Source organism: Doryrhamphus excisus, linkage group LG22 (genome assembly GCF_037039965.1).
Source record: "Doryrhamphus excisus strain RoL-2023G ecotype Guam linkage group LG22, RoL_Dexc_Guam_v1.1, whole genome shotgun sequence".
Lineage (NCBI taxonomy): Eukaryota > Metazoa > Chordata > Actinopteri > Syngnathiformes > Syngnathidae > Doryrhamphus > Doryrhamphus excisus.
In genome coordinates, this window is record NC_136378.1 from 3,290,781 (window position 1) to 3,313,959 (window position 23,179).

A 23,179-nucleotide genomic window follows, 5' to 3' on the forward strand; every position below is an offset into this window, starting at 1 on the left:
ATATTATATATAAGGGATATATCAAATATGAATTTAAAATATCCCTTTAAGTAAAATAATTTGCTTCATTTAAATGTATGTCATGGTGCTTTTGCGTGGGACAGAAATACAAATTTAATTTAAAACAATAACTTAATGGACCAATTAATACATTTAAAAATAACTTTTTTAAACTGTAGTACCGTCTTACGCCTGTGTGGCGCTGTTTCGACTAACCTCCACATTTCCCAGCATCCTTTGCTGGCTTTTCACCTCCCTCATAATTTTTGCATCCGGGTCGCTACTTCCTTTTCCTCTGTTCTCCGATGCGATGAGGACCTAAGTAAAATTGGACCTCTAAAAAATCCGAATCCATCCTTGTCGAAGGCATCACCGAACAACGCCAAAATGACCGAGCAGATGACAGTAAGGGGGACCCTTAAAGGGCACAGTGGATGGGTCACCCAAATTGCCACGACGCCTCAATATCCCGACATGATTCTGTCGGCGTCCCGAGGTGAGTTTCTCCCCGCCGGCTTCGACAACATGGCTGTGCTAGCATAAGTAAGCTAGCTAAGTTAGCTGTCGTCATGTAAGTTAACGAGACTTATGGTGAATATTTACCGAACATACATTAGAAGTCGTGCATTCGTAACGGGTATTGACTCATTCTGGCTAAGCTAGTCGGACTAAGAAAAACGTTTAGCCGCGGTTACGATCATAAACTGGCGTCACCTGTAACCACAAAATGACTGCGTGGCTGAAGCGTTAAGTAAAACTACAATCTGTTCATAAAATTATCACTATTCGTTAATGTATCATCCCTGACCCAACACTTGTATCCGTTGTAAAGTAATGGTGCCCATTCCCCGCAGATAAGACCATCATCATGTGGAAGCTGACCCGTGATGAAACTAACTATGGCGTCCCCCAGCGCTCATTGAAGGGCCATTCTCACTTTGTAAGTGATGTTGTCATCTCCTCGGATGGACAGTTTGCTCTATCCGGTGCCTGGGACGGAACCCTCCGCTTGTGGGACCTTACCACGTAAGACCTGTCATCATAGGGAGATGAACCTTCAACCTCTTACTGATTCATATCTCTGTAGATTATTCTGAGGTACTTAAGTCCTGTAAATTGTATTATAGTTTTTATGTTCTTATAGTTTTTTATGCAAAGAGGACAATGCGGTAATCAGAAGTATTTAATAATGTAAGAATTGTAATTGTAAGAACCTACATTAGTGTTTCCTCTGGCCATAACTGCAATGTTACATTTAAAAACATAATTTAATAAGCCAAAATCATAGAACCCATGTTAATACCATTGTCTTATAGTAGTACATGTGTAATATGTACAAGTTTAAAATGCAGTAATGTTTGTAAGAACCTACATTAGTGTTTCCTCTGGCCATAACGGCAATGTTGCATTTAAAAACATAATTTAATAAGCGAAAATCATAGAACCCATGTTAATACCATTGTCTTATAGTAGTACATGTGTAATATGCACAAGTTTCAAATGCAGTAATGTTTGTAAGAACCTACATTAGTGTTTCCTCTGGTCATAACTGCAATGTTACATTTAAAAACATAATTTAATAAGCCAAAATCATAGAACCCATGTTAATACCATTGTCTTATAGTAGTACATGTGTAATATGTACAAGTTTAAAATGCAGTAATGTTTGTAAGAACCTACATTAGTGTTTCCTCTGGTCATAACTGCAATGTTACATTTAAAAACATAATTTAATAAGCCAAAATCATAGAACCCATGTTAATACCATTGTCTTATAGTAGTACATGCGTAATATGCACAAGTTTAAAATGCAGTAATGTTTGTAAGAACCTACATTAGTGTTTCCTCTGGTCATAACTGCAATGTTGCATTTAAAAACATAATTTAATAAGCCAAAATCAAGTCAGTATGTTTTGTATGTCTGAAGTCGAACGACAAAACACTGAATGTAATTTTAATGTTTTTTTTTTTTTTTTACAAAATAAGACCAGAGTTTATGCAAATTATGAGGTGTGATTGCATGCAGGATTCGTCCCGACCTCGGACTCGATGCAGTTGAATATTCCTCTCAACTTTCTTATCGTGTCTCCTCAGTGGCGCCACCACTCGCCGTTTTGTGGGACACAGCAAGGACGTCCTCAGCGTGGCCTTCTCTGCCGATAACCGCCAAATTGTGTCTGGCTCCCGGGACAAGACCATCAAGCTGTGGAACACGCTTGGTGTCTGCAAGTACACGATCCAGGTAGTTGGGGTGTTGCCTACCCCGGCTAATTGACATTTCCGATAATTAAAAAAAAAAAATTTAAAACGACATAAAATGCTGTTAAAGTTAATATATTCTGTTTTTCCGTGATTAGGATGAAGGCCATTCTGAGTGGGTGTCATGTGTCCGCTTCTCCCCCAACAGCAGCAACCCCATTATTGTGTCCTGTGGCTGGGACAAGATGGTCAAGGTACGCTACCCCCCCCTGCCCCCACTACTGAGACGTGATGCCGTGTGCCCGATGATTTTCATTTATTGCATGTATTATCTGAGTTTCACGGTGACGAAACCTTTTCCATATGAGGGCACATCGTACACAATTGATCATGTGACCGACTCTACGTGATGCCGCATATAATAATGGTTGATTGTTCCCAAAGGTGTGGAACCTTGCCAACTGCAAGCTGAAGACAAACCACATCGGCCATACTGGCTACCTGAACACGGTGACCGTCTCGCCTGATGGCTCCCTGTGTGCATCTGGTGGAAAGGTAACGCCTCGCTCTCAGCGCAGTTAATTAATTAATCAATTCTGTACGTCGTTGGATTAGTGGTCTCAAACTCAATTTACTTGGGGCGGGCCACTGGAGCTAGGGTCTGGGTGAGACTGGGCCGCATCAGGTTTTCCAAAAAAAAAACGTATTTATTAAAAACAGAAAAATATACAAACTTTTTCAGTGCTTTGATTCTGATTTTCTACAATAAAAGCTCTGATAAAACATTCCACTGTTCTCAAATATCTTAATTTTTATTTTTCTATACAAAATAAGATGTAAAGTAAATCAAGAATAAAGAAAATCAATCAGTAGTTAATATAATAATAAATATAATAATAATAAAAACTTAAGAAACCACATATAGTTGGTGGGTAGACAAATTATTTTTTTTCAGATTAAAATGAACAAAGCATTATTAGAGCCCTGTAGACATGACAAAACACGACTATAGTCACATTTATACTCTTTTTGGGTTTTTTTTTCCGGGCCTCAAGCTAGTGTCCCGCGGGCCGCATTTGGCCCGCGGGCCACGTGTTTGAGACCGCTGATTTACAACATATTGCGCAACTGCAGGGTCTCAAGACTCATGCTAACTCGCAAACTAGAGAGCTAGCGACCTAAACGGTAGCCTTCAAGTTATTTCCTTTAAACTTAAAAAAGCCAAAAACTTACCACTTCCACACGGGTAGGGAGGATAACTAACAGTTATTTAACATGAACATGAATCAAACGTAAAAAAAAATTCTGGGTACATGATACCATACAGCATCCATATCAAACTTGCGCGGTGCTGCACTAACATTAAACTTTCATATCAAGGCGGGGGCCTCAAACTTGGTGTCCTGCGGGCCGCGTGTTTGAGACCCCTGATTTACAACATATTGCGCAACTGCAGGGTCTTGAGTCTCATGCTAACTAGAGAGCTAGCGACCTAAACGGTAGCCTCCAAGTTATTTGCTTTTAAACTTAAAACAGCCAAAAACTTACCACTTCCACACGGATGGGGAGGATAACTTAAGTTATTTAACCTTTAACATGAACATTAATCAAACGTTGTTTTTTCTGGGTACATACCATACAGCATCCATATCAAACTTGCGCGGACCACACTAGCCTCAAGCCACATTTGGCCCGCGGGCCGCGTGTTTGAGACCCCTGCCATTGATGATTGAGGCTGAACAGCAATGTTACTTGGATTGTTTTGTCCCCTTCAGGATGGTCAAGCCATGCTGTGGGACCTGAATGAGGGCAAGCACCTCTACACCCTGGACAGCGGAGACACCATCAACGCCCTCTGCTTCAGCCCCAACCGTTACTGGCTGTGTGCCGCCACCGGCCCCAGTATCAAGATCTGGGTAAAAACACTTTTCTCAATGCCGACCGTGCTGTGTGTGTGTTTAAAAGCGATGATGGATCAATGAGACCAATGCCAACTGTATTATTTGATGACAATGAGGCTGTTTCTGAGCGCTTTGGGAACCGACTTCCTGGTTTTTGTACGAACCGCTTCGGTATTTATACTGACGGGGGACGCACATTTATTTTGTACAGGATCTGGAGGGCAAGATTATCGTGGATGAGCTGAGACAGGAGGTGATCAGCACAAACAGCAAGGCTGAGCCCCCACAATGCACCTCTCTGGCTTGGTCTGCTGACGGGCAGGTAATGTTTTGCTTTTTATTATACACGGCGACTCTTTGTAAATCCCCCGGTGATTATACCCATTCACTTTTAAGCTCTGATGTCTCATGGTGACAGTCCTGCAAATATGAGGGGGAAATATAGTTTTACTGTATAATATAACAATATTTGAGATTTTATTTTTTGTGTTTTTTTTTTATTTTGCAGACTCTGTTTGCTGGCTACACTGACAACCTTATCAGAGTGTGGCAGGTTACTATTGGAACCCGATAAGAACTTTTCATCAAAGTAACTTTGAATAAAGGACAGTTTGAAAGAATGTGTGGTTTATGTGGATTTAATGCTTTGTGTGTTTCTTATTACTGTTTCATTTTGAAATAAGTTACCGTGTATCGGAAATTGAAATAAATCCAGTTCAAGGACTCCCTTAAACCTGACATTTTTGTACTTGTAGATATGATTGTTTTCTAACCCTGCATATAATTGAAATTTGTATTGCACAGCAGCAAGAGTACAGAGTCAGTTAAGCAGTAAAAAATACACAATATAGAAAAATAAACAACCCAAGTACTCAAATCAACTTTATTTGTATAGCACTTTTCCTGCAAAGAAATGCAACACAAAGTGCTTTACAGAATTAAAACGATTTCCACAACAAAGGAAAAAAAAATGAAGCAAAAAGAAAGCCCCTCTTTCCCACCCTCCATACTAGACCCCCCCACACACACACAGTAGGGAGACATGCCATGGCACTGAGGATCAAGAAAGCGCCACCTTTGGGGCCGTCCACACTGGGAGAAGCTGCAGGCCGTGCCATCGGAGGACCAGCACCCAGGCCCCCCGACTTCAATAGACGGGCGGACCCCCACATTAAAGGGAGGAACCCCCAGCCGGCTGTGTCGAAAGGACCCAAGGATGGCAGACCTGAACAGCCCCCAGTGTGGAGGACCCCCACCTGAGGAAACACTGGAGTTAGAAGCTGAAGACTAAGAGCATAAAATAGGACTAAAAAGATAAAACATAACACTGGAGTTAAAAGCTGAAGACTAAGAGCATAAAATAGGACTAACAAGATAAAAACATAACACTGGAGTTAAAAGCTGACCAAGAGCAAAAAAAATAGGATTAAAAAGATAAAAACAAAACACTGGAGTTAAAAGCTGAAGACTAAGAGCATAAAATCGCACTAAAAAGATAAAAACAAAACACTGGAGTTAAAAGCTGAAGACCAAGAGCAAAAAATATGACTAAAAAGATAAAAACAAAACACTGGAGTTAAAAGCTGAAGACTAAGAGCATAAAATAGGACTAAAAAGATAAAAACATAACACTGGAGTTAAAAGCTGAAGACCAAGAGCAAAAAATAGGACTAACAAGATAAAAAAAACATTGGAGTTAAAAGCTGAAGACTAAGAGCATAAAATAGGACTAAAAAGATAAAAACAAAACACTGGAGTTAAAAGCTGAAGACTAAGAGCATAAAATAGGACTAACAAGATAAAAACAAAACACTGGAGTTAAAAGCTGAAGACTAAGAGTATAAAATAGGACTAAAAAGATAAAAACAAAACACTGGAGTTAAAAGCTGAAGACCAAGAGCAAAAAAAATAGGACTAACAAGATAAAAACAAAACACTAGAGTTAAAAGCTGAAGACTAAGAGCATAAAATCGGACTAACAAGATAAAAACATAACACTGGAGTTAAAAGCTGAAGACTAAGAGCATAAAATCGGACTAACAAGATAAAAACATAACACTGGAGTTAAAAGCTGAAGACTAAGAGCATAAAATAGGACTAAAAAGATAAAAACAAAACACTGGAGTTAAAAGCTGACCATGAGCAAAAAAAAATAGGATTAAAAAGATAAAAACAAAACACTGGAGTTAAGAGCTGAAGACCAAGAGCAAAAAATAGGATTAAAAAGATAAAAACAAAACACTGGAGTTAAAAGCTGAAGACTAAGAGCATAAAATCGCACTAAAAAGATAAAAACAAAACACTGGAGTTAAAAGCTGAAGACTAAGAGCATAAAATAGGACTAAAAAGATAAAAACAAAACACTGGAGTTAAAAGCTGAAGACTAAGAGCATAAAATCGGACTAAAAAGATAAAAACAAAACACTGGAGTTAAAAGCTGAAGACTAAGAGCATAAAATCGGACTAAAAAGATAAAAACAAGTGTAAACACTACAGGCTACAGTAGTGAAAACTGCAACAGAAAGGTGCATTTCAACATCTTGAGCGGCTGCTACATTATCAAATGCCCCAAGCCCAATCAATCACAAAAAACAATATCCAAATATATCAAAAATAAATCACAATAGTCAAACTCACGGCATTCCTGCGTGATAACTCAACGTGGGTGGCATCCACGTGCAGTCTCAATGACCGATCTCCTCCCCCGCGTCATCCGGAAGTGAACCGGAAGTGCATCTCCAAAACCGGAAGTGGACCCTGGCGATAACATTTTTTAATACAAATTCGTATAAACTATGAATTACTTACCTAAACAACTTTTAATCACTTCTAGCAAACCCTTAACATTGCTTATTTAAACCAATTAACTTATATATTCAGAAAATTGCCTTAAGGGCAGCACAGAGCCCTTAATATTGCAACATGCTGTATGTGATTATGTGTATGTGGTTACTCCTATCCTCTAGATGGCGCTGTTGTCACCTTGGAGAATCGCGTTGCTACTTCTACAGGTTCTACAACTGCCGACAAACCAAATAAGGCGCTGTAATAAATCTAGAAACTAATTTGTTTATAAGAAAACTTAATTTTCACCCTAAATTGCGAACATCTCGTTGGCCACTAGATGGCGACCGCCTGTTATTTGTTTACGATGCATGCCGTACAATGTTTACTGTATCCTAGCAACCCAGTAGCCTATTGACTCCTATTGAAGATGGAGCCCGTTTCTTATTCTATTTCCGTGGAAACAACTCTAGCTCTCATTAAACCAGATGCAGTCCATAAAAGTGAGGAGATTGAGGACATCATTCAGAGGAATGGCTTTAATATCTTGGAGGTTGGTTCATTTTTCAGCTTCTTTATTCGTACTTTGAATTATAATCTGAAACAATTCATGTGTCTGACAGAGGCGGACGCTACTGCTGACTCCAGAACAGTGCAGTGACTTCTATGCTTTACATTATGGAAAATTAATATTTCCCGGATTGACTGCTTATATGAGTTCTGGTCCCATTATTGCATTGCGTCTAGCCCGGGACAATGCAATAGCTCACTGGAAGTCCATCATTGGACCCGCTAAGGCCACAGAAAGTCATCCAGAATGGTATGTGATATTTATTTTATACTGAATATTTATACAGTATTCATTCATTCATTCCTCACAAGGGTCGCGGGGGTGCTGGAGCCTATCCCAGCTGTCTTTGGGGCAAGAGGCGGGGTACACCCTGGACTGGTCGCCAGCCAGCCAATCACAGGGCACATATAGACAAACAACCATTCACACTCACATTCATACCTATGGACAATTTGGAGTTGCTAATTAACCTAGCATGTTTTTGGAATGTTGGAGGAAACCGGAGTACCCGGAGAAAACCCACGCATGCACAGGGAGAACATGCAAACTCCACAGAGATGGCCGAGGGTGGGGATAGACAAAATAAGAAGCCAAAAAGTTACCACTTCCACACAAAATAGGAGGAAAACTCATTCATTCATTCATTTTCTACTGCTTATCCTCACGAGGATATTGCTGGAGCCTATCCCACCTGTCGTCAGGTGAGAGACGGGGTACACCCTGGACTGGTGGCCAGCCAATCACAGGGCACATATAGACAAACAACCATTCACACTCATATTCATACCTATGGACAATTTGGAGTTGCTAATTAACCTAGCATGTTTTTGGAATGTGGGAAGAAACCGGAGTACCCGGAGAAAACCCACGCATGCACGGGGAGAACATGCAAACTCCACACAGAGATGGCCGAGGGTGGGGAAAGACAAAATAAGAAGCCAAAAAGTTACCACTTCCACACAAAATAAGAGAACTCAATTAATTTTCTACCGCTTATCTTCATGGGGGTTGCAGGGCGTGCTGGAGCCTATCCCAGCTGTCTTCAGGCTAAAGGCGGGCGGGTTACACCCTGGACTGGTGGCCAGCCAATCACAGGGCACATATAGACAAACAACCATTCACACTCACATTCATACCTATGGACAATTTGGAGTCGCTAATTAACCTAGCATGTTTTTTGGAATGTGGGAGGAAACCGGAGTACCCGGAGAAAACCCACGCATGCACGGGGAGAACATGCAAACTCCACACAGAGATGGCCGAGGGTGGAATTGAACCCTGGTCTCCTTAGCTGGTCTCCTTTATACAGTATATAATATGCATTTTATCGTGGCGGTGTCATAAATGTGTTTCAGGTCATCATTCTTAATAAACCCATTTTATGATGAGGAATCCTGTGTGGTGATCCCTTTCCACTCTTGTTCCACTCTCAGCCTTCGAGCAAAATATGGCACTTCAGAGCTGCAGAATGCCCTCCATGGCAGCGGATCCTTGCTTGCTGCCGAGAGAGAACTCAGATTCATGTTCCCATACAGTAAGAAATACTCATATTATTTAAAATTCTTACATTTAAAATGCAACACATTCACTCTTCTGCAGCCGTCATCGAGCACGTTCACACGAGAGAGTTCACTATCGAATACCTGAGTCGACACGTGAACCAAACGTTGATGCAAGGACTCGTTGAGCTCTGCAAACACAAACCACTCAACCCATGTGTAAGTACTCGGTGTTGTGTACTATGTTAACTACTATACATTGTAACACTTCCATCATTGTGAACAATATACATATTGTGTTCTTTATAGGTTTGGCTTGCTGACTGGCTCATCAAACACAATCCAAACAAACCTCAAATATCTTATGGAGTTTGAATTTGTGGAATAAATCACTGAGGAAGACCATCCATCCATCCATCCATCCATCCATCCATCCATCCATCCACCCACCCATGATTATATTTGGTTGCCATTTAAGTTGTTTAATTTCCACTTTAGTTAGTTTTTCATTTACAAGTCATTGGTTTTGTTCCAGGACGGCACAGTGGTTGAGTGGTTAGCGCGCAGACCCCGCAGCTAGGAGGACCAGGGTTTGATTCCGCCCTCGGCCATCTCTGTGTGGAGTTTGCATGTTCTCCCCGTGCATGCGTGGGTTTTCTCCGGGCACTCCGGTTTCCTCCCACATTCCAAAAAACATGCTAGGTTAATTAGCGACTCCAAATTGTCCATAGGTATGAATGTGAGTGTGAATGGTTGTTTGTCTATATGTGCCCTGTGATTGGCTGGCCACCAGTCCAGGGTGTACCCCACCTCTCGCCTGAAGACAGCTGGGATAGGCTCCAGCACCCCCACGACCCTCATGAGGAAAAAGCGGTAGAAAATGAATGAATGGTCGGGGCACAAACATGGAGGTGCTTGCATGTGAGTGCAGGCCAGAGCCTGATGCCTTAATTGGACTCTCCCAAGTGTCACCTGGAGGAGGGGGGATTAACTGGGTGGTAGTTCGGTAATCTAAGTTATGTGTAATTGAGTGTTTAAATGTATACAGGAAGTGACACTTCAGTGTGGGACTCTTGAAAGACTTTTGTAATATAAAAGAAGGGTGTTATAAATGTAAATAAGGTACGTACCTTTTAGACGTATTGCCTCACCCTCTCATTGGGAATTATGGTTGGCCCTTCACGGGTAAAAGGGGCTGGGTGAATTGTTAGTGAGAGGCATTTCAGCTGCTATGCTAGTAAGCGGCCATTCAAGACGCCTTTACACACACACACACACACTTCCGGCCTTCAAAATAACAGCACATCCTGTGGGGGAGTACCAAAGTAATTGCGTCAAATAAATAGCTTACACAAATAACTGGTCTGCAGAGCGTGGACATACTTATAGGTATCAGCTTGTGACGTCATCACGTCCACTCCCAGTACAACATAACGGCCTTCAAAATAACTTCCGGCCTTCAAAATAACAGCACATGCTGTGAGGGGTACCAAAGTAAGGGCGTCGAATAAATAGCTTACACAAATAACTGGTCTGCAGAAAATACATACTTATAGAAGCGCAGTGAGAACAATAGCACGTGAGGAGGAATGCAGGAGACGCCTTTACACACACACACACTTCCGGCCTTCAAAATAACAGCACATCCTGTGGGAGGGGTACCAAAGTAAAGGCGTCAAATAAATAGCTTACACAAATAACTGTTCTGCAGAAAATACATACTTATATAGGTATCAACTTGTGACGTCATCCCGTCCACTCTCAGTACAACATAACGTAACGTCCGTATGACATCAGAAAGTACAATTCTCGCTGAGCTTGTGGAAATAATAACTTCTGCAGAAGTCGAAGCACCCAAAACAAGCGAAAAAGACTTGAATCGATATATTACATACCCCAAAAAATGGACGAAAAAGACGAGAATCAATTTATTGAAGACTCCCAAAAGGACGAAAAAGACGAAAATGAGTTTACTCGTGTTTATGTGGAAAGAACACTAGCCATCATTAAACCTGACGCGATCCATAAAAGTGGAGAAATTGAGGACATCATCCTGACGTCGGGCTTCACTATCCTGCAGGTTGGTTATAAAGTACAATAAACGTAATTGTTATTGATTACGATGGGAAATGACGTCAAGGACGTTATGCATTGATTACGATAGGACATGACGTCAATAACTTTCTAATGTAGTGTACTGATGTATGAAACATAACACGTACAGTCATTCAAATGACATCACAGAAAGTGTTTCATTTATTTATTTTTTTCAAATAAAATGCTAATACATTGATATATAATAAGTAATAGTTCAGATCACTGTTTCATATTTGTAAGACGTGTTATTACATTTGTTCACTGATTTGCTGGGAAAAATTCTAAATCAGGGGTCTCAAACTCAATTTACTTGGGGGCCACCGGAGCTAGGTTCTGGGTGAAGCCGGGCCGCATCAGGTTTTCAAAAAAAACAAAACAAAACGCATTTATTAACTGGAAAAAAATCAACTATCTTTAATGCTTTTGCTTCTGCTATACCCTACACTTTTTCAGTACTTTGGTTCCGGTTTTCCACACCAAAATATTTGATAAAACATTTCAATGTTCTCAAATATCTTAATTTTTATTTTTCTATACACAAAATAATTTTAATTTTAATTTTAATTTTAATTTTAATTTTAATTTTAATTTTAATTTTAATTTTAATTTTAATTTTAATTTTAATTTTAATTTTAATTTTAATTTTAATTTTAATTTTAATTTTAATTTTAATTTTAATTTTAATTTTAATTTTAATTTTAATTTTAATTTTAATTTTTCGGAGCTACGTTCTGGGTGAAGCCGGGCCGCATCAGGTTTTCAAAAAAACAAAACAAAACTAGCGCCAAATGCGGCCCGCGGGCCGCGAGTTTGAGTCCCCTGTTCTAAATGAATTCTAAATTCTTATGCTAAATGATTATGACTATGCTCATGTGGCAGAAGAGGAAACTTCATCTGAGTCCGGAACAGTGCAGTGACTTCTACGCCGAACACCATGGAAAACTCAACTTCTCCAAACTGACTGCTTACATGAGCTCCGGTCCGATCCTTGCACTGACTCTAGCCCGGGATAATGCAATAGCGCTTTGGAAATCTATCATTGGACCCGCAAAGCCCGAAGAAACTCATTCGGAATGGTGAGTAATGATGGCTTCATAGGGACGTTTATTTATGCTGGAAAGACAACAGTTTTTTTAGACTTTAACAATGATTTGGAGTGCATGAAAAAGTGGGAAGTAATAAATAATAAATAATAAATAATAAATAATAAATAATAAATAATAAATAATAAATAATAAATAATAAATAATAAATAATAAATAATAAATAATAAATAATAAATAATAAATAATAAATAATAAATAATAAATAATAAATAATAAATAATAAATAAATAAAATTTAGCATGTCATATACACTCAAAATTTATGTATTTATTTTATTTATCAAATTGTATATATATATAAAGTTACTGCTAATTAAAAAGCTGTGTGCATTGTTATTATAATTAAGTCGACAACAAATTAAACTACTTTGAATAAAATGATGAAGTCAGTTGACTTAACATATTTTTTTGAGTTACGGACTTAAAAAACTTGTCCCTATGACAACAATTATTCAGTAAGCATTACTTGAAATAAGCTTTGAGTGAAGAGGAAAAGCTAATTTGTGCAATGCAATATTGTTTGTTGGTTCAAAGCAATTTTCCAACATTATTTCTTGAAAAAGTCTTAAACACTTGTATTGTACCACTCTGTTTCCCCAGCCTTCGTGCAAAATATGGCACTTCCGAGCTGCAAAATGCACTCCATGGCAGCGACTCCTTTCACGTGGCTGAGCGAGAGATCAAATTCATGTTCCCGAGAAGTAAGATAAACATATAAAACTGTTTGCATTTGTACGCAAACGTGTCTAAAACGCTATCTTTGTAGCTCTAACTGTTCCCACGAAGGAGGAAACCGAAGAATACTTGAGTAAATACGTGAACCAAACGTTGCTGCAAGGACTCACTGAGCTCTGCAAGCACAAACCTTTGACGCCGTGTGTAAGTACTCCATGTGATGTAAGCACTTATTTATTCTTACTGAATAAAAGTGTTAAATATTGCTTATTTATTATTCTCTCAATAGGTTTGGCTTGCAGCGTGGCTCATCAAAAATAATCCAAACAGGCCTCAAATATGTGATGATGCTCTTGTGGAAGAAGAAAAATAACACCTAGGAAGAACCAAGAGGAATATGTGATTGCAGGAAATGCGAATTTAATAAAAATATGTTGACTGATATTGAATTTGCACTTGATTTTAGACAAATGTAAGTCGAGGATCAACATGCAAAAAGAAGAAACATACAATTGAAAACTGTGTTTAAAGTCCGCTGGTTGAAAGTTCAAAACCGAAGCTTTAAAAAGTCCAAATTTGCACTAAAATCAGACTTTCATGTTATTTTCTGTCAGGTATGTTTCTGTGGTTATGTTGCGTTTAAAGAACTGAAGCCAAAGTTGTTAATTTCAACATTGTTTTCAGCAAAAAAAAAATATTTTTGCATTTTGATGATGTTCTTAGTCACAATTCATTGGCAGAGCATGAATGCTACTATTTTTTTTCTTTCCCCAGTCTTAGGATTTAATAATTTCAAAGATCACCCCATAATTTACAAGCATTTCAATCCGAGTGCACGCCAAAAATAACAACAGTTACACAGTGGTATTAAAGTATCCATCTGGTGACGTCACAAATATGAAAGAGGTCCAATGTAAAGACACAATCGCAGTGCTTTTGCACTCACACGCTCCCGCACGTAACACATTCCACATCTTTGACAACTTTTAATGAAGGTACGTTGCTTAATCTGCTGCTCAAACGTCTTTATTTTTTTGTACTTAAAACTACTCTTCTCCATGATGTCGCGGTATCAGAAATACTACGTGGTTAGCAATACCAGTTCATGAGTTTAATAATAATAATAATGACAAAATAGATCAGCACTTATCCTGGGATCGTTTGTGGCGTCGCTGCAAATACGGATAATTTTATTATACACAAAATATCACCGACAAATAGGGTACAAATAAAAAATGAAAGCACACACTTCATCGTTCACTTCCTGTCGAAAGAAGGAGCAGCCATCTTGGATGTCATACATCTATCAAATGGGCGGGCCGACGACATCACGCACAGTAGCTGATTTCTTTTTTTTTGAATAAAGTATTTCATCGTGTATAATAGTCAAATGCAGACGCGTGATTATGTACAACGTGTGTTAAGTTAAATAAAACGTTAAATTGTTTTAGAGTTGATAAATTATAACTAGTCCGTTCAGTAGGAACCCTACGAATAGCAAGCGTCTCGCGTTTGATTGGTCAATGTTGTGAATGGCGCCGCTGCTTGTCCAATCAAATCTCGTCATCTCAGTACTGTCGTTTTTTTCCCCACCGGCGCTAGAAAAGCAACCAGGACCGCCGTCTTGTGGGAGAATCCATCTTAAAGAGAGCACTCCGATTGCGTGGTTAGCGAACAATTTAGCATACTTTACTTTAAATTGTCCTTTTTCCCCTCAATTGGCAAGTAAGTGATGTGCTTTTGTACCTGCGTTTGTTATTTTGTAAGCGAAGTGTAGTGGCGTTTTGAAATTATTGCTGCGACTTATGATGAGGCCTATGCGTTACGTAACTGCGAATGAATTGTACAAACAAGGTATCGTTTTATACATGCGAAATACGCGTTTAATTCTATTGTATGGTAACAGCAGAAAATAACGCATGTTATATATATATATCTTGGGTGATTAACTGTTTGTTATATAATTTTAAACCGGTATTTCGAAGGCCGAACCGTGCCGGTCAAAATGGTGGGAAACGCATGTATTATCAAAATAGCTACACTCGTTCCGCATGCACTTATATAACGCATTAGAGTAATCCAAACGCTGATGTACCATTGTATGTGTTCATTAGCTGTATTAGTACAAAATGGCCGATATCGAGCAACAGTACATGGAGACCTCAGAAAACGGCCACGAAGTCGACGACTTTAATGGAGGCGACCAGGCGGAAGGGACCGTCTGTGATGGCGCAGGGCCGGACGCGGACGACAATTCGCAAAACGGCGGCACAGAAGGCGGTCAAATCGACGCGAGTAAAGGCGAAGAGGATGCGGGGTAAGTAAAAATGAAATTTGTTGTTCATTTTGACCAAGAAAACGGGGCTTTTGGTGAGCCGCGGTGTTTCTTTGTTCCAGCCGGCCTTTGTTGGCGCCATGTGCAAAGCGGGTGGGGGATGGGCGCTACTGGGAACAGCTAATCCATCACGAAGACGAGTAGCATATAAGCTACTCGGTTATGTTGTGTTTTTAAACAAATTAACGCAGCACAATGACGCAAATGAGCTTAAATAGAAACTCTTCTAAACGCATGTTCTGGAACATTGTAGCTTTACACCCCCCCACACAACCCACATGTGGCTTGTAAGGACACAAATGCTTTCAATGACCTCATTTATCCCCTTTTTTTGTATTCAGGAAAATGTTTGTCGGTGGCCTCAGCTGGGATACGACCAAGAAGGATCTCAAAGATTACTTCTCCAAGTTTGGCGAGGTGTCAGACTGCACCATTAAGATCGACCAGACGACAGGCCGGTCACGAGGCTTTGGATTTATTCTTTTTAAAGATCCAGTTAGTGTGGAAAAGGTGAGCTGGAGAAGTTGTCTGAATAGTTTAATCTTTTAGTTTAATTTTTTATGTGTATTTTTCATGTAATTAATATTTTGGTGATTTGTAGGTTCTTGAACAGAAGGAGCACAGGCTGGACGGACGACAGATTGACCCCAAGAAGGCGATGGCCATGAAAAAAGACCCGGTAAAGAAGATTTTTGTGGGGGGTCTTAACCCAGACACGGCAAAGGAGGTCATCGAGGAATACTTCAAAACATTTGGCGAGGTATGAATTTTTGCAACTGTGTAGTACAATAACTACTCATATTTGCCGACTAATGCTTTTTGTCTTTACAGATCGAGACAATTGAGCTTCCTCAAGATCCAAAGACTGAAAAGAGGAGAGGTTTTGTCTTCATCACGTACCAGGAAGAGGCCCATGTGAAGAAAGTCATGGAGAAGAAGTACCACACCGTCGGTGGAAGCAAGGTTAGCTCGTGTTTTCTCACATTTTTAGACAGTGCTGCGTATCAATGAGGTACAATCATGTTTTTTTTTTTATATTACAGTGTGAAATTAAGATCGCTCAACCCAAAGAGGTCTACCAGCAGCAGCAGTACGGCGCTCGTGGGTACGGCGGTGCACGTGGCAGGGGCGGTCGTCCAGGTAAGAACGCTTTTGCATTCGGATTTTGCCCGTTTTTGTTGTTAGCTGTACCATAGCTTTTTGTTTTGCTTTTTAAATTGAAATAGGCCAGGGCCACAACTGGAATCAAGGTTACAACAACTACTGGAACCAAGGAGGATACAACCAGAACTATGGCTATGGACAGCAGAGCTATGGCGGCTACGGTGGCTATGGCGGCTATGACTACTCTACCGGTTATTACGGCTATGGGGGTGGCTACGATTACAGTAAGCGATAAGTGGCCCCAGGGGGAAAGACTGAATGGGAGAAGCTTATTTTCTTGGTCCTCCATGTTGTACAGAACTCAGTCCCTTTTTCTCTTGTCCTCCAGACCAGAACAATACAAGCTATGGGAAAACTCCAAGACGTGGCCACCCGAGTAGCTACAAGCCATACTGATCACACGTAGTGCAGGTATGCATTTTTGCATCATCCATGGTAGTATGAGACTATAGCTCGTACCATTGGTGCCTTTTTGACCCCCCCTCCCTTAAAAAAAACCCTCCATCTACTCTTTAAATCCATTCCAACATTGTGGCGGGGGCTAGGGTAGTTTGTTTTGATGGGGTCAGGATCCATTCCACCTATCATCACAAGATGCATCCCTACAAACACTACTTGATCGATAAGGGTTGAGCTGGTGGTGGTTGAGAATAGGACGTTTCACCTTTTGGTGTGTAATTGCTTTTCGGTTCTTGTCTGTTCACCGACCTGTTAACTCATTCATGCACCTGTTTTTTTTTTTTTTTTGTCTTTGTAACTGCTCACCACGTTTTCGTTTATTCCCAGTAACGTTAAGCAACGTGTTTCTCTCTTAAGGTCTAACGTAAATAAGAAAAAGAGATCCATGGTCTGACCACAGCGAACATGGGCTCTGGCTTTTCCTTTGGAGTTGGCAGAAAATTTGGACTCATGCTCCATTTGTACAGATCAAGTGAGGAACTGGGGAAGCAAATGTCACTTTTCCACTTTTTATTTTATATTGTTTTTTGTGTCCATTTACATTTCCAGTGACGGAAGTGTTATTTTTACTGTACTTTTTGGTACCTTTTTGAATCTAATGTATTGTATGGTTGTATTTTTACATGTCTACTGGATTCACAGACAAAACAGGAGCAAAGAGCTTTTAAAGCTCCCCAATAAAACAAATTAGTTTTTTTTTTTTTTCTTTCAGTGTTTCTAGGTCTTAGTTATGTTCTCCCGTGCTGAGTGTTGGATGCAAATTGCATGGCTGTGCATTCGGCTGTGGGGTTGAGGCAAAATAAGGGATTGAAAACCAATCAAAGGGGTTCATTGTAAGCGTGTTTGATGAATGTTTGCAGATGGCTTAGTAGAAGACAACCAGCATCATTTTTTTCTTTATTTTTTTTTTGGCTTTTAAGGAGTTTCTTCCCCCGTTTCGTGTTTGCAATTTTTAAGTGGCTTTACTAGTGTAACACAACTGAACGCAAGCCTGTTAAATGTAAGAGGGTACCCCCTCTCTCACTGGATACTCATTCCTCTAGTGTCTTGGGCAAATTGGTAGAAATAAACTTTTGGTTTATTACAACTGGACCTTACTGTTATTATTTTGTAAAGTTAACGTTAAATGTATTGTACTGTTAAATGGCTTGCTCGATTTATAGCCGGAGTAATGTGAACGTCGCGACGGATGCCTACATTGGGAAGCTGTGGGAAAGAGGGCTTCCGCCACCTGCAGTGTTTAATATTCAACCCACTAAGATGTGAAACTGCGATACTTGAACGTTAGTGTGAGTGTGGTCTGGTAAGTGCTTATCTTTAAAAACACGTGTATTTGAATAGATGTGTCTTAAAGCAGTGTTTTACGTGAGAGATTATTTTTTTAAATTGCTAAGTATTTAAAGACATGTCTGTTCAATCGCATATGTTAATGTTTTTTAAAAAAACTGAAATTTTTAATTTCTCAAAGCAGTAATGCTGATATGGTAGAGCTGTCTGCAGCCAGATGGATTCGGCGCACACACCTTCAGTATTGCAAAATGGCTGATTCCTATGAAAACAAGGTAAAAAAAATGTTTACAATTTAGGAAGTGAAGATACAAATTGATAGTTGCTTTTTTTTGACATGAAATTCCTAGCTAGGTCAGGAAATGGCAGCACATGAAATGACTGTTTCATCTGCCAAAATGCTAATTTCTACCTCCTGAACTTTATGAATGTGACATATGACAATGTCTGAACATATTAAAACTTTTTCTATACAGGCTCCACACACCTTTTTATTTTTTTTTAAAAAGATTTCTTCATTTTCCAGTTTCACGTCAATGGCTGGCTTCCATGTCTAAAAAAAAAAAAGACATTTAAGGTTGTGAAAATTAATTTTCAATGATTAATGGTTGCCCGGAATTCACCTGTGAGTATGCGATCGATACACCGCGCCACCAGCTCAGCGTCTTCCATGCTGAAGCACATTGGGGGTTTGAACTTTAACACGTTGTCCCAGGGGCCGTCGGTGCTGACACAGATTCGATCCTCAGCTTTCAACCTGAATTAAATACATTTCTCAGAAATTACAACCACAGCATTGAACACTGGGTTTTACTGTACGTTACCTTTTTACCACATGTGCTGCAGCTTTGGTGGCAGGTTTCCTCGTTTGTCGATCTTGGACCAGCTCGACTCCGACAAAAAGACCTTTGCCCCTGTTAAAATTGCATTGTTTAAATTTGTATGTTGCATAAAGTGAGCAGTGCATCCACCCATTTTCATCCGGGTCCGGGTCGCCGGGGGTAGCAGTCTTAGTAAGGAAGCCCAGACTTCCTGGTCCCCGGCCACTTCCTTCAGCTCCACATAGGACACCAAGGCATTCCCAGGCCAACTGTGAGACATAATAACCTCCAGTGTGTCCTAGGTCTGCCCCCCTTGGGCCTATTCCCAGAACACCTCACCAGGGAGGCGTCCGGACTAGATGCCCGAGCCACCTCAACTGAGCCCCTCACCTTATCTCTTAGGTAGGACTCGGCGGAAACTCATTTCAGCCGCCTGTATTCGGGATCTCATTCTTTCGGTCATGACACAAACCTCATGACCATAGATGAGGGTGGGAACATGGATCCACGACGGTCCGGTACAGCGACCGAGGCTGAACCGATCCGTCTGTTGACCTCATGCTCCCACCTACCCTCACTCGTGAATAAGACCCCGAGATACTTAAACTCCTCCACCTGGGGGCAGGACCTCATTCCCAACCCGTTAGGGAGCACTCCACCCTTTTCCAACTGAGAACCATGGTCTCTGATTTGGGACTGGTACTGAGTCTCATCCCAGATGCAAACCGTCCCAGTAAACGCTGAAGGTCACAGCCCGAAGACGCCATAAGAACCTCATCTCTTGAATAAGACCCCGAGATACTTAAAACTCCTCCACCTGGGGGGCAGGACCTCATTCCCAACCGGGAGTGAGCACTCCACCCTTTTCCGACTGAGAACCATTGCCTCTGATTTGGGACTGGTACTGAGTCTCATCCCAGATGCAAACCGTCCCAGTAAACGCTGAAGGTCGCAGCCCGAAGACGCCATAACTCCTCCACCTGGGGACCTCATTCCCAACCCGGAGTGAGCACTCCACCCTTTTCCGACTTGAGAACCATGACCTCTGATTTGGGACTGGTACTGAGTCTCATCCCAGACGCTTCACACTCTGATGCAAACCGTCCCAAGTAAACGCTGAAGGTCGAAGACCGAAGACGCCATAAGAACCTCATCTCTTGAATAAGACCCCGAGATACTTAAACTCCTCCACCTGGGGGGCAGGACCTCATTCCCAACCCGTTAGGGAGCACTGCACCCTTTTCCGACTTGAGAACCATGGCCTCTGATTTGGGACTGGTACTGAGTCTCATCCTAGACACTCGGATGCAAACCGTCCCAGTAAACACCGAAGACGCCATAAGAACCACATCATCTGCAAATAGCAGAGATGAGGTTCTAAGACCCCCCCTGAACCGGACTCCCTCAACACCTTGAACAGGGCAGCCTTGGCGGAGGTCAACGTTTACCGGAATCAGGCCCGACTTACACAATACTTCATAGTTCCTAGTTTAAATGTACTAGAATCGCATGTACTCATGTCAGTACCTAACATCGCCGATTATTTGATGTCGAGATTGCAGTTTTGTGAACAAATCTTTAAGATGCGCTCCGACCCGAGTGGCGTTTCCTGTCAGGTCCTCTTTCTCGATGACCTCCAGGACCGCCAGCCCGATTGCACACGAAACTGGATTACCTCCAAACTGAAAGAAATTGCCAAATTAATCATTACAAAAAAAGTACTTTAATAACATGTCTAGAATGGCATATATATAATTATACTATGAAAATCTCACCGTGTTAAAGTACTCCACGCCGTTGTCGGTGAACGCCGCGGCTATCTCCGCCGTCGTTGCCACACACGCTATCGGATGCCCGTTTCCCATCGGTTTTCCCATCGTCAATATATCGGGGCAGAAATCCGCACCTTGCAATTGAAAAGCCCAAAAATGACTCCCCGCGCGTCCGAATCCTGTCTGCACCTCGTCGGCCACAAACACCCCACCCACTGCGCCAACGTACCTGTAGAGCACGAGTAATAAGTGAAGTAGTTGTAATAGAGTTAAACACGTACTAGTACTTACTCTGCAACTTTGGATGAGTAACCTTCGGGTAAAATGATTTGTCCTCCGACACTTGGCATTGATTCAGCAAAAAAGGCAGCAATCTATTCGGGGAGGGGGGCAAGGGGGGGTGTTGTTAAGTAAGCATTGCAGTAGTGACTTTTGAGTGACATCACCTTTCGACCTTTGTTGTGCACATCCTCTATTAAGTCTCGCACTGTATTTGCATAAGCCAACCCCGGATTGGGTTCATCCGCTTTGTATATGCCTCTGTAGGTGTCTGGTAAGGGGGCCTGTGTGAGAGGGGGGGGTCGAAGATATTATTTCTGAGAAACATATTTGAATAATTATTCATTTTACGCACCACATGAACCCATTCTTTTTGCCCTGAGAGTTTCCGGAATTTATAAGGACTGATGTCGATGAGGGACACTAGATGACCATGATATGCACTAAAAGCAAAACAGGCGGACATTTTAAAATGGCTGGCGTATGAGTTGAGATGATGATTCATTGAAAAGGGAAGCATCACTGGTCAAGCACGATGACGTCCTCGTGTTGGGTGTACTGCCGAGCCAGGCGTAGTGCGAGATCGTTGGCTTCTGAGCTGAGAGAAAAAAGACATTTTTGGTTGCAATAGATCCGATAAAGTCATATTCGGTGGACTACTTTGTGGATTTTTCTGGATTATGCATATGAAAATTGCATTGATTTGGGTTAGAACATTGCTAAAGTGTGCTTTGCGGGATTTGAACCATTTTTTTAAGTAAGTCTCTTAGCTGCCTCATACTTGGAAAAGTGTGGCATGAAATATTTATATATGCTGCTGCAACTTAGTACAAATTGGGTGGTGCAAAAGAAATAATATTAAATATATTTTTTTAATTTAATAAATTAAATTAAAAATAAATACAATACATTTATAAATAAAAGTAATAAATGAAATAAATTTAATATATGTATTATGATAAATAAATGTAATAAAGGTATTATTATTATAAATGACTTTAATAAATTTATTAAATAATATTAAAAATTGAAATAAAACAAATATGTACTATTAATAATCTTTGTTTTCAGACCAACCCAGAGTTGACAAATATTAAATATTTTTTAATTTTTTTTTAATTTAATAAATTAAATTTAAAAGTAAATAAAATTAATTTATAAATAAAATTAATAACTAAAATAAATTCAATATATGTATTATGATAAATAAATTTAATAATTTTATTATTAAAAATAAATGTAATACATTTATTAAATAATATACAAAATTGAAACAAAACAAATATGCACTATTAATAATCTATTTATGTTTTCAGACCTACCCAGAGTTGACAAATATTAAATAATATATATATATTTTTTTTATTTAATAAATTAAATTAAAAATAAATTAATAAATAAAATTAATAAATGTAATACATTTATTATTATTATAAATAAATTTATTAAATAATTGAAATAAAACAAATATGTACTATTAATAATCTATATGTTTTCAGACCTACCCAGAGTTGACAAAGTAGAAGACAGACAGTTTGTCGGGCAACGTGGCAGCCAGGCGATTTGCATACAGGACTAAATTGTCGTGCAGGAATCTGGTATTGGTGTTCAGAAGGTCCATTTGTTCTGCTGCAGCCTTTGTAACACTGGGATGGCAATGGCCCACTACAGCACAAAGAAAAGTGTTTACTCCAAATCCGGCCACTAGATGGCAGGAGTGTACGCAGGTTTTAACTTTTAAAATATGGTGACCAATGCATTGAATAAATTGATATATTTACCGTGATGGACATTTCCGATGCAGTCCAGGTAGCGACTACCGTTCTCATCAAAAAGATACTGTCCCCTTGCTTTGACAATTTTGACAGGATCGTCTGAATAAAAAAGTCTGCACGATTCTCTGTAATGAAAAACGCCATGTCGGCCAGTGAGCACGTAACACACTATGGCTAAATACAAATGGCATCGAATGAGGTTTCATGGTTTTAAAAACAAAGTACTTACCCTATCAATCTCTTCCTCATTGCCAGGGTGTCCTCCTTGCTGAGTAAATGTGACGCCATGTCTTGTTCGGGTTGTGCTTTACGTACAATAATGATCAAAGCTTTACTTTTTTAAGACAGCCCAGTGGCTCAAATATGATATGCCCTGCGCATGCGTAGACATTTGATCACGCTTTGCGATTACAAACGTTCCGTGCTATATTATACATTTTTATGAAATCAAAATTC

General features: G+C 40.1%; 5 protein-coding genes across 8 annotated transcripts; 4 read left to right on the plus strand and 1 right to left on the minus strand.

Annotated features, from left to right (window-relative positions):
- The first annotated feature begins 278 nt into the window (after nucleotides 1-278).
- Nucleotides 279-4,720, plus strand: rack1 (receptor for activated C kinase 1). The gene is made up of 8 exons (XM_058063260.2): nucleotides 279-496; nucleotides 855-1,026; nucleotides 2,095-2,242; nucleotides 2,358-2,453; nucleotides 2,644-2,754; nucleotides 3,975-4,115; nucleotides 4,312-4,422; nucleotides 4,609-4,720. The coding sequence occupies exons 1-8, from the start codon at nucleotides 388-390 to the stop codon at nucleotides 4,672-4,674; spliced, it is 954 nt and encodes a 317-aa protein (XP_057919243.1). The 5' UTR covers nucleotides 279-387; the 3' UTR covers nucleotides 4,675-4,720.
- Nucleotides 4,721-7,073: 2,353 nt separating this feature from the next.
- Nucleotides 7,074-9,408, plus strand: LOC131110309 (nucleoside diphosphate kinase homolog 5-like). Its single transcript, XM_058063296.2, has 5 exons — nucleotides 7,074-7,437; nucleotides 7,508-7,704; nucleotides 8,889-8,989; nucleotides 9,055-9,173; nucleotides 9,264-9,408. Exons 1-5 carry the CDS (start codon nucleotides 7,315-7,317, stop codon nucleotides 9,327-9,329), a joined length of 606 nt encoding a protein of 201 aa, XP_057919279.2. The 5' UTR covers nucleotides 7,074-7,314; the 3' UTR covers nucleotides 9,330-9,408.
- Nucleotides 9,409-10,857: 1,449 nt separating this feature from the next.
- On the plus strand, nucleotides 10,858-13,247 carry nme5 (NME/NM23 family member 5). Its single transcript, XM_058063295.2, has 5 exons — nucleotides 10,858-11,034; nucleotides 11,931-12,127; nucleotides 12,757-12,857; nucleotides 12,923-13,035; nucleotides 13,121-13,247. The coding sequence occupies exons 1-5, from the start codon at nucleotides 10,858-10,860 to the stop codon at nucleotides 13,202-13,204; spliced, it is 672 nt and encodes a 223-aa protein (XP_057919278.2). The 3' UTR covers nucleotides 13,205-13,247.
- Nucleotides 13,248-13,730: 483 nt separating this feature from the next.
- Nucleotides 13,731-17,876, plus strand: hnrnpaba (heterogeneous nuclear ribonucleoprotein A/Ba). Of its 3 annotated transcripts, none has more exons than XM_058063723.2 (9): nucleotides 13,731-13,826; nucleotides 14,946-15,148; nucleotides 15,508-15,676; nucleotides 15,768-15,926; nucleotides 15,998-16,129; nucleotides 16,210-16,306; nucleotides 16,393-16,554; nucleotides 16,659-16,741; nucleotides 17,147-17,876. In XM_058063723.2, the coding sequence occupies exons 2-8, from the start codon at nucleotides 14,961-14,963 to the stop codon at nucleotides 16,724-16,726; spliced, it is 975 nt and encodes a 324-aa protein (XP_057919706.2). In that variant the 5' UTR covers nucleotides 13,731-13,826; nucleotides 14,946-14,960; the 3' UTR covers nucleotides 16,727-16,741; nucleotides 17,147-17,876. The 3 variants fall into 3 exon arrangements, with proteins under 3 accessions (XP_057919706.2, XP_057919705.2, XP_057919704.2); XM_058063722.2 differs by lacking the exon at nucleotides 13,731-13,826 and adding an exon at nucleotides 14,338-14,497; XM_058063721.2 differs by lacking the exon at nucleotides 13,731-13,826 and adding an exon at nucleotides 14,393-14,556.
- Nucleotides 17,877-18,221: 345 nt separating this feature from the next.
- Nucleotides 18,222-23,111, minus strand: phykpl (5-phosphohydroxy-L-lysine phospho-lyase). Of its 2 annotated transcripts, none has more exons than XM_058063719.2 (13): nucleotides 22,953-23,111; nucleotides 22,730-22,848; nucleotides 22,454-22,613; nucleotides 21,472-21,546; nucleotides 21,304-21,391; nucleotides 21,116-21,232; nucleotides 20,961-21,043; nucleotides 20,673-20,898; nucleotides 20,425-20,579; nucleotides 18,901-18,990; nucleotides 18,700-18,833; nucleotides 18,568-18,629; nucleotides 18,222-18,339 (listed from the first exon to the last, which is right to left on the minus strand). In XM_058063719.2, the coding sequence occupies exons 1-12, from the start codon at nucleotides 23,009-23,011 to the stop codon at nucleotides 18,610-18,612; spliced, it is 1,326 nt and encodes a 441-aa protein (XP_057919702.2). In that variant the 5' UTR covers nucleotides 23,012-23,111; the 3' UTR covers nucleotides 18,222-18,339; nucleotides 18,568-18,609. The 2 variants fall into 2 exon arrangements, with proteins under 2 accessions (XP_057919702.2, XP_078644220.1); XM_078788094.1 differs by having other exon boundaries at nucleotides 18,222-18,338; nucleotides 18,564-18,629.
- Nucleotides 23,112-23,179: the final 68 nt, after the last annotated feature.

What these genes read in the sequence shown, in the direction of transcription:
- nme5 (XM_058063295.2), top strand. Translation starts at nt 10,858, where the DNA reads ATGGACGAAAAAGACGAGAATCAATTTATTGAAGACTCCCAAAAGGAC. An exon ending in CGGGCTTCACTATCCTGCAG is followed by an intron (nt 11,035 to 11,930) that starts GTTGGTTATAAA and finishes CTCATGTGGCAG; the next exon opens with AAGAGGAAACTTCATCTGAG. An exon ending in CAAATTCATGTTCCCGAGAA is followed by an intron (nt 12,858 to 12,922) that starts GTAAGATAAACA and finishes CTATCTTTGTAG; the next exon opens with CTCTAACTGTTCCCACGAAG.
- rack1 (XM_058063260.2), top strand. Translation starts at nt 388, where the DNA reads ATGACCGAGCAGATGACAGTAAGGGGGACCCTTAAAGGGCACAGTGGA. An exon ending in TCTGCAAGTACACGATCCAG is followed by an intron (nt 2,243 to 2,357) that starts GTAGTTGGGGTG and finishes TTCCGTGATTAG; the next exon opens with GATGAAGGCCATTCTGAGTG. An exon ending in CTTGGTCTGCTGACGGGCAG is followed by an intron (nt 4,423 to 4,608) that starts GTAATGTTTTGC and finishes TTTATTTTGCAG; the next exon opens with ACTCTGTTTGCTGGCTACAC.
- LOC131110309 (XM_058063296.2), top strand. Translation starts at nt 7,315, where the DNA reads ATGGAGCCCGTTTCTTATTCTATTTCCGTGGAAACAACTCTAGCTCTC. An exon ending in ACAGAAAGTCATCCAGAATG is followed by an intron (nt 7,705 to 8,888) that starts GTATGTGATATT and finishes TTCCACTCTCAG; the next exon opens with CCTTCGAGCAAAATATGGCA. An exon ending in CAGATTCATGTTCCCATACA is followed by an intron (nt 8,990 to 9,054) that starts GTAAGAAATACT and finishes ACTCTTCTGCAG; the next exon opens with CCGTCATCGAGCACGTTCAC.
- phykpl (XM_058063719.2), bottom strand. Translation starts at nt 23,011, where the DNA reads ATGGCGTCACATTTACTCAGCAAGGAGGACACCCTGGCAATGAGGAAG. An exon ending in TACTCATCCAAAGTTGCAGA is followed by an intron (nt 20,899 to 20,960) that starts GTAAGTACTAGT and finishes CGTGCTCTACAG; the next exon opens with GTACGTTGGCGCAGTGGGTG. An exon ending in GCGTGGAGTACTTTAACACG is followed by an intron (nt 20,580 to 20,672) that starts GTGAGATTTTCA and finishes AATTTCTTTCAG; the next exon opens with TTTGGAGGTAATCCAGTTTC.
- hnrnpaba (XM_058063723.2), top strand. Translation starts at nt 14,961, where the DNA reads ATGGCCGATATCGAGCAACAGTACATGGAGACCTCAGAAAACGGCCAC. An exon ending in ATCCAGTTAGTGTGGAAAAG is followed by an intron (nt 15,677 to 15,767) that starts GTGAGCTGGAGA and finishes GGTGATTTGTAG; the next exon opens with GTTCTTGAACAGAAGGAGCA. An exon ending in TGGCAGGGGCGGTCGTCCAG is followed by an intron (nt 16,307 to 16,392) that starts GTAAGAACGCTT and finishes AAATTGAAATAG; the next exon opens with GCCAGGGCCACAACTGGAAT.